The sequence below is a fragment of the Astatotilapia calliptera genome, chromosome 12 (genome assembly GCF_964374335.1).
Source record: "Astatotilapia calliptera chromosome 12, fAstCal68.1, whole genome shotgun sequence".
Lineage (NCBI taxonomy): Eukaryota > Metazoa > Chordata > Actinopteri > Cichliformes > Cichlidae > Astatotilapia > Astatotilapia calliptera.
In genome coordinates this window covers 23,889,659-23,898,058 of record NC_137433.1, presented here as the reverse complement: position 1 = coordinate 23,898,058, position 8,400 = coordinate 23,889,659, and the positions used below count along the sequence as shown (strand labels likewise).

The window sequence follows — 8,400 nt, the reverse complement described above, 5'->3', positions numbered from 1 at the left end:
GACAACAGCAGAGCACCCCATCTAACAAACTCAGCTGGCACGAAGAAAATACATGAAATCTATTATACCACACGCTGTCATCCTAATAATACAGTATACCTTTCAGGCAGACTGCATCTGCTAGATAATTTATTATTATTTCAAATTTTAGCTTAAGCCTCTCAATATTCAGCTTAACACAATATCTGTACTCCTTCATTATGCAGACTGCAGAAATCTCTCATCTGAGGAAGGTTTCCATCTTTCATCACATTTTTGCTATATTCAGTGCAGGCTGTCACTTTTTTCTGTTCCCTTTTCAAAGAGGAGCAGAAAGCAAGATGCCTCTATATAACTTGTATTAAATAATATTTCACTGAAAAGAGAAATGACCAAAGGCTTTATGTTACCAAGAAAAAAAAGAGAGAAGTAAAAAGAGCTGCATGTTAACATCGGGCTTATCCATTTGCACTCATGAAATGCATAATACTGACTACACTGAATTTAAAAAACACTCTGATTACACTCCTTTTAAAAAAGAAAGACAGTATCAAAAACCAAAGTACTCTAATCCTCCTCCAGTTTGATGAATATCATTTATTGTTAGACTGTTATATACTTGCAGAGCATACGCAGATTGGCATAATATGATCATTTTCTCCACATCGAGAGGTTTGTGAGAAAATATGACCGACATATTTGAGACCGGAAATGAACAGCAGTGCCCACTCAGAAAGACACGCTGCATTAACACTTCACAGCTGTTTCCACTGCAGCCAAAGAGAAGTCTGTTTGTATGTACAGTGGGGCAAAAAAGTATTTAGTCAGCCACCGATTGTGCAAGTTCCCCCACTTAAAATGATGACAGAGGTCAGTAATTTGCACCAGAGGTACACTTCAACTGTGAGAGACAGAATGTGAAAAAAAAATCCATGAATCCACATGGTAGGATTTGTAAAGAATTTATTCGTAAATTAGGGTGGAAAATAAGTATTTGGTCACCTCAAACAAGGAAAATCTCTGGCTCTCACAGACCTGTAACGTCTTCTGTAAGAAGCTTTTCTGTCCCCCACTCGTTACCTGTATGAATGGCACCTGTTTGAACTCATCATCTGTATAAAAGACACCTGTCCACAGCCTCAAACAGTCAGACTCCAAACTCCGCCATGGCCAAGACCAAAGAGCTTTCGAAGGACACCAGGAAAAGTATTGTAGACCTGCACCAGACTGGGAAGAGTGAATCTACAATAGGCAAGCAGCTTGGTGTGAAAAAATCAACTGTGGGAGCAATCATCAGAAAATGGAAGACATACAAGACCACTGATAATCTCCCTCGATCTGGGGCTCCACGCAAGATCTCATCCTGTGGGGTCAAAATGATCATGAGAACGGTGAGCAAAGATCCCAGAACCACACGGGGGGACCTGGTGAATGACCTGCAGAGAGCTGGGACCAAAGTAACAAAGGTCATCATCAGTAACACACTACAACGGCAGGGAATCAAATCCCGCAGTGCCAGACGTGTTCCGCTGCTGAAGCCAGTGCATGTCCAGGCCCGTCTGAAGTTTGCCAGAGAGCACATGGATGATACAGCAGAGGATTGGGAGAATGTCATGTGGTCAGATGAAACCAAAGTAGAACTTTTTGGTATAAACTCAACTCGTCGTGTTTGGAGGAAGAAGAATACTGAGTTGCATCCCAAGAACACCATACCTACTGTGAAGCATGGGGGTGGAAACATCATGCTATGGGGCTGTTTTTCTGCCAAGGGGACAGGACGACTGATCCGTGTTAAGGACAGAATGAATGGGGCCATGTATCGTGAGATTTTGAGCCAAAACCTCCTTCCATCAGTGAGAACTCTGAAGAAGAAACGAGGCTGGGTCTTCCAACATGACAATGATCCAAAACACACCGCCCGGGCAACAAAGGAGTGGCTCCGTAAGAAGCATTTGAAAGTCCTGGAGTGGCCTAGCCAGTCTCCAGACCTCAACCCCATAGAAAATCTGTGGCGGGAGTTGAAAGTCCGTGTTGCTCGGCGACAGCCCCAAAACATCACTGCTCTCGAGAAGATCTGCATGGAGGAATGGGCCAAAATACCAGCTACTGTGTGTGCAAACCTGGTAAAGACCTATAGTAAACGTTTGACCTCTGTTATTGCCAACAAAGGTTATGTTACAAAGTATTGAGTTGTATTTTTGTTATTGACCAAATACTTATTTTCCACCCTGATTTATGAATAAATTCTTTACAAATCCTACCATGTGGATTCATGGATTTTTTTTTTCCACATTCTGTCTCTCACAGTTGAAGTGTACCTCTGGTGCAAATTACTGACCTCTGTCATCATTTTAAGTGGGGGAACTTGCACAATCGGTGGCTGACTAAATACTTTTTTGCCCCACTGTATACCTGGCACAGAGATGTGCTTGGCTTCAGCCCAGCGAGCGGCAGACTGAGAAGTGCAGCCTCCTGTATGTACGGCTGCCAGCCAGCTCATCAATAGTAAATACAGCGTGTGTGGTGTATGGGAATGTGGGCCATCTCTTTGTGGTGCTGCTTGGCGTAAGGCCACAGGTAAAAGTCGATGATAACCGAGTTCACACTGCAGGGTTGTCCATCTCTCTCCTGCACCAGCTTGTGGAGACGGTCTTTGATCAGCTCCACGCACCAAATGGAACAACCTCGGATCTCTACTTCTCTCCGGTCTCCTGAAGACAGAAGCTCACCTGAAAGCAATTATATCTTGTGATTTGAAATATTATCTTCAGTAAGAGAAACAAGTGCATAGACACACTACTGTCTCACCGTTCTTCAACGCCTGCATCAGCGTATCAGAGTATCGTAGAGCTCCTAAGTAGACAAGCGCCTGAGGAACCCTGTAGTCAGCAAACATGGTGAGCCAATCCATGTTAATGATGTCACCCTGTCCTCTGGCCGCCATGAGGCCCCAGTAATCTGCCACAAGAATCTGGGCTCGCTTGTAGAATGAAATCCTTTTACCCTTACGCAACCAAGAAAGTGACAAAATATCAACATCGTATTTGTCCTTAGGCCACAAATATTTATAATTTGGCAGGTGTTCTTACACAAATATAAAATTAAAGAAATAACGTCAAAGAGTATAATGCTCTCCTCTGACTGTGTAATAAACTGACAGCATCAGTGTTGCTGCACTGTATTTGACCAGGAGGTGGAACTCTCACATCACAATTTATTTTAAATTCTCCAAATGCATATATTTGATCACATATATTTCATATATGCATTTAATATGTATTATGCATTGTGCATAATCTATAAAGCAATATACAGGCTGTATCATTAGGCTGAAAACTCAAAGTATCTGCACAGTTATGTATTTATGCTCCGTACTAATAAAAAGATCAGTTTTCCAAATATTTGGGGAAATTACAGTTTTATGCTTGCTCACTGTGACCTATTCAACCATAAGTGATTGTATTAGTATCTAAAAACCTGTAAATAAGTTAATCATTCCAACCCTTTCCTCTTGTACCAACTTGACATTTCTGAAAAGCCAAACTAGTGCAGCAAATAGAGGGCGTCTCTTTTATTTTTTGCACATTCCCAATTAGAAGAGGTTCCTAATTTGTACAATGATCCTGCTAAACTCTCACCTCATATGTAGCCTCATCCCTGTACGAGGGGATCTTCTGCACAATGAGCTCCACCATCTTCTGGGCGTCGTTTCCGGCTTGGCTGATAAAACTGCGGAAGCTTCCACCATGTTCCAGCAGCACACGGCCGCCTTCTGTCAGCACCTTGTTAAAAAGATTCAGCAGGTGGCTTCTTTAAATGTAACAGGCAGAAAGCGCCACAATTTAAATTTGTGTTTATAAATGTAACAAAACTAACAGACTCAATAATTAATTGAACCATAAAATCACTTTTCTTGCTTAATATCAAAATAAAATTTGACATTTCATACAAAGAAAGGCAGAAAAATGTGCCAAATATGAATATATGTACCATGATGTTGAATAGAGGAATGTAAAACCTTGTTTATTTCTAAAAGAAAAAGTCACTGTTGCTTTAAAAAGCACTCCTTTCATTTTGTAAATGCTGAGACTGCCCTGACTGAAAAGACAGCTTTTAGATTTAAAGAAAGTAAAAAAGCAAAGTAAAATCAAAACTGAAGCATTACTGAAATCCATATATTGACCAATTGAATCATTATTTGAATATCGTATTAATATCAGAACCTGGTGACGCTCCCGCAGCATCGGCATGGGTGTTTCATTGTCTGACCGAAGGACACGTCCCAACTCCTCCACGTTCATCTGAGAGAAATACTTTGGATCAGTAATAGGTACACCTGTGGAGTGTGGAGAAGAGAAGGTGCTAGGTGGATTAATCTTAAAACAGGAGCTACCCTCGGTGTGCAATAATAAGAATATAACTTGACAGTGGCCATTGCTCACAATAGACTCAAAATACATAATTTGCTCTGATCTCACGCTGTCAACCCCCCACCCCGAGATTCACACTGGAGCCAAACTACCTGTGCTTTTCTGAGAAAATCTCTTGTAATTATAAAGGCCATGGCGACCACACACTGAGAGCTATTCCATATGAGACATAATTGATTCATATCCGGAGTCATTCATGCTAATTATAAATGATGCAAAGGCACATGCAGAGCTACAAGCAATTTCCCAGCAGTCGTAGTTCAAATAAAGGGCACAAACACGATAATGGGTAATAACAAAACTGCACAGAATAGAGGGACAATCAAAATATACATTTTGTTCTCCAGAGACTAGGATTAAAACACCTAAAATTATGTATGAAGTAAAGGTAAGAGCATGGTTGTAACTTTGCTGCAAACAGTCACAGCGGCAAACAATTTATAAATCTGACATTTCCATCCTTCATGTTTATGCTCATCAAGGATTGTTACATTTCTGGCTTTCTATGTATAATGCTGAAGAGTCTTTACCTTAAAATAGAAAGTGCTGTGAGTTGCCTACTGCTATTTTCTATAAGTCTGTATAATATAGTAACTAAGTGGATGTACAGGTATGTACTCTTACCTTCTTCCATGGCTCTGGTGATGGCAGCACACAGGGTCATGTAGCCTGTGTATGTGGTGCCTTTATAAGTCACCTCACATTGCTGGGTTTCTTCCTCTGGCCAAAAGGAAAAGTTCATGGTGTCTACTACAAATACCCAGTTCAATGCCTGCAGTGGTAAATTGCACAAATTATTAAGAAAGTATACAAAAAAAAGGAAAGAAAAGTGAATATACTGTAACACACTGTCCAAAAGAGACAGGGTTTCTCCACTGAGGTTTTAAAAATTTGTATTAAATTAGTGTTTTAGTCAATATTTTAAAAACCTGTACCCATACAAAATACAATCAAAGACCACTGCAGCTACTGTCTTTTTGATTAATTCTGGATGTCAGTAGATACAATCATTTCATAAATCCTTCATTGTGTCCAGACAACAGTTGAAAACCTTAGTACTTTATATTTATGGTAATATAAAACAGAGTAAAGCAACACATATTCACAATCTCACCACCTGATTAGCTGCAACTATTAAATAAACCCCCCTTAAAACCTTTTTTCTTTTCTTTTTTTAAATTTCACAATAATAACCACTAAGTTATTATGGCTAGGTACAAGGACCGGACTTAAATGAAGTGAAAAAGCAGCCAATGCCCAAAGACAGCTTAAAAGGGAATGTCTCAAGAGCACTTCAAAAATTATAAGAAAATATGGCTCCCTGGAAGCAAAATATAAAGAAATGAGGGGTGACTCAAGACTTCGGCATAGCACTATAGTCAGGGCTGCACATAAGTGGTCCGCAGGTGCGCATTCGCCTTCAAAATAAAAAAAACGCGCACCAGATAAGAAGTTGCAACGCGCGTTTGCGTACATAAGATTTTCTGGAGGAGGACAGACGTTTGTTTAGAACTCTTAAAAATGTCGAAGAAGCTCCTTTAAGCAATTACTTTGGTTTTCCTCCACCTCCAACGAAATGTCAGAAGGAGTCCGAACCGCAAAAGAAGCGCGTATTCTCGGAAAAGTGGTTGCAGGAGGTGAGCTGGCTTCAAACAAATGATGAACACACAGAGATGTGGTGCAGAATACGCCGTGAAAATCCCACTCTAGCGGAAAAAAACAGTGCCTTTTATATGGACGCAAACGCGCATTGCAACTTCTTATCTGGTGCGCGTCTTTTATTTTGACAGTGAATGCGCACCTGCGGACCACTTATGTGCACCCCTGACTATAGCAGATATAATGCTTGGTCTAACTTATATATAGGTATAACCAAGGGAAAAGCTAGGGAACACACGGAGGTCGACATCTGGAGGGAAAACTGATGAACCGCCAAAGACAGAGACAGTAGATAGGGATATTCAGGACTGATAGAAAACCAGAAACTGGTGGAAAAAAAATGATGAAAATGATGGAAGAAAATCTTCTGAAAGGTTTTCAGAAGGACTGAAGAACTATTGCTTAAAACCATTTTAAAACATTGCAAGAAACTCTGGCTCCTTGGAAGCAAAACATAAAGAAATGAAGGATGGCTCAGCACTTTTGCACAATACTGTATACTATGAAGAATCTTTTCATAGCCTGGGTACTAGTACACTCCCCTGGTCAGATGTGGGTGCTGGGGCCAATGGATTTGCTTTCTTCCAGCCACTGGCTGTCAGCTCGTCACTGTGTTGGAGACCGTAAAGCATCTCCGCCACCTTCTGCACTCCTTCATCCTCGACAAACACATCCCGACTCTGCTCTGCTATGAACTGGCCAGACTCTCCTGGTAACAGAGGCTCCATGATGGAGACTGTAAGGAGCAGAAATTAAAACAAGCATGCATAGTATGAATGCACTCCTCTGTGGAAATAAGAAGAGTCCACGAATGTAAGTGTGGGGATAAACACAACTATCTTTAATATATGCAAAGACTAGAGCTGATGAAACATGTATGGATTGAGTAAGTCCTTTACAAACTAAAGATTCATTATTTGAAATAATAAAAATAATGACCAAAAAATGGATGCAGATTATAAAAAAAGAACAAAAATCGTCTAATAACATTCTCCACAATGAAGTGCTTTGGGCCAACATTTAAAAGAAACGTGGATTTATTTTGAAGGTTCAGGTATTCATCCTGTGTAAGCACTTCAAACATAAAAGCGACGCATGTCTGACCGACGTCACTCCTATTCCTTTTCCCTAAAAGAAGACAATTACACCCCTCCAGGAGTTCTCAAGTATCTGATGACTGTGCGTTAATGTTCGCAGTGACGCACAGCTCCGGTTGCCTGCTGAATGAACCCCATTTTCTACTCCTCTCCTCAGTGAACATGATTTGCCTCTCACTTATATGTTTCATTCATTTTTAAGGCTTAATTATTTGTTATGCAGGCCAATTTTACGCCATCGCGTTTATTTGAGAAACCTGTAGGTGCAAAGTGCAACTACCGGAGCACGCACGCGGTCTCTGGAGTTTCACGACCATTAAGGACATTTCTGAGCGTATACAGTCATCGTCATTAAATTATAAAAACTGTGTTCTAATATAAACGCAGTGGGCAGCAGTACTTTTTTTTATTCCTGTGCAAGCTATTGCTACTCACCGACGAAAGCACGACACCCGCGCTCTACTGTTCCCACTACCTGGTTTCCAGCTATTGACCAATCAGAGCCTCGCTTGTGGCCTTAGCTGGTTAGTGAACCAATCACAAGAAGCTAAGAGAGGAAACAACAAAGCAACGTCCGTTCCAACTGCCTGCTGGTGTAAAAATGTCTCAAATATGGTGGCATAAATCTCATGGTTTGAGGGGATTTGAGGTAAATGACTGTAATAACACCACATGAGGACGATCTGGTGAGCCAATAAGAATTAACTTCTCTATTTGTTTTTTAAGAAAAGGAAAGAAAAAAATATAAATCAATAGATTTATTTCTGCTGGCTGAGTATGATCAACACAAAATTATTAAGTAAAAATTTTAATAACAAAACAATCTGAGTAATTATTCAGTCAAACTTTCATACATTTACTCCGAGAGTCTATTGTGAGTGTATTTTGCTTTTCTTGAACTCACCGGAAAATATTTGAATTTATTTTCTTTTTATTTATTTATTTTTAGGGGGGGGGGGGGACTCATATTAAAGAAAGTGAAATAAATTCCACTCTCTTTCAGTTCTAAGGTTTTACACGTCTGAATATAAAATGTGGTTCTTGCTGGGTGTTAAAATGAGGTAAATACAGCCTCAGATGAACAACAACACATGCCATATTACATCGTGGTGTTATCTAACGGAAACTAACCCAAAATGTAGTCAGTGTGTGAAAAACTAAGCACACTCTTACTGCTTCTGTATGAAAAATGAAGTTGTGGCCAGGTGATGGTGAGCAAATGTGTTTATCATCAG

At 40.3% G+C, this 8,400-nt stretch overlaps 1 protein-coding gene across 1 annotated transcript; it reads right to left on the bottom strand.

Annotated features, from left to right (window-relative positions):
* Positions 1-2,353: 2,353 nt before the first annotated feature.
* qng1 (Q-nucleotide N-glycosylase 1) lies at positions 2,354-7,727 on the bottom strand. Its single transcript, XM_080309266.1, has 7 exons — positions 7,601-7,727; positions 6,614-6,804; positions 5,034-5,184; positions 4,203-4,315; positions 3,618-3,761; positions 2,788-2,983; positions 2,354-2,708 (listed from the first exon to the last, which is right to left on the bottom strand). The coding sequence occupies exons 2-7, from the start codon at positions 6,794-6,796 to the stop codon at positions 2,479-2,481; spliced, it is 1,017 nt and encodes a 338-aa protein (XP_080165392.1). The 5' UTR covers positions 6,797-6,804; positions 7,601-7,727; the 3' UTR covers positions 2,354-2,478.
* Positions 7,728-8,400: the final 673 nt, after the last annotated feature.

Bases quoted from the DNA above. Each gene is read 5' to 3' on its own strand.
- qng1 (XM_080309266.1), bottom strand. From the start codon at position 6,796: ATGGAGCCTCTGTTACCAGGAGAGTCTGGCCAGTTCATAGCAGAGCAG. The intron at 5,185-6,613 runs CAGGGGAGTGTA...AATTTACCACTG, and splicing joins CCCCAGCACCCACATCTGAC to CAGGCATTGAACTGGGTATT. The intron at 2,984-3,617 runs GTGAGAGTTTAG...TGGTTGCGTAAG, and splicing joins GGGATGAGGCTACATATGAG to GGTAAAAGGATTTCATTCTA.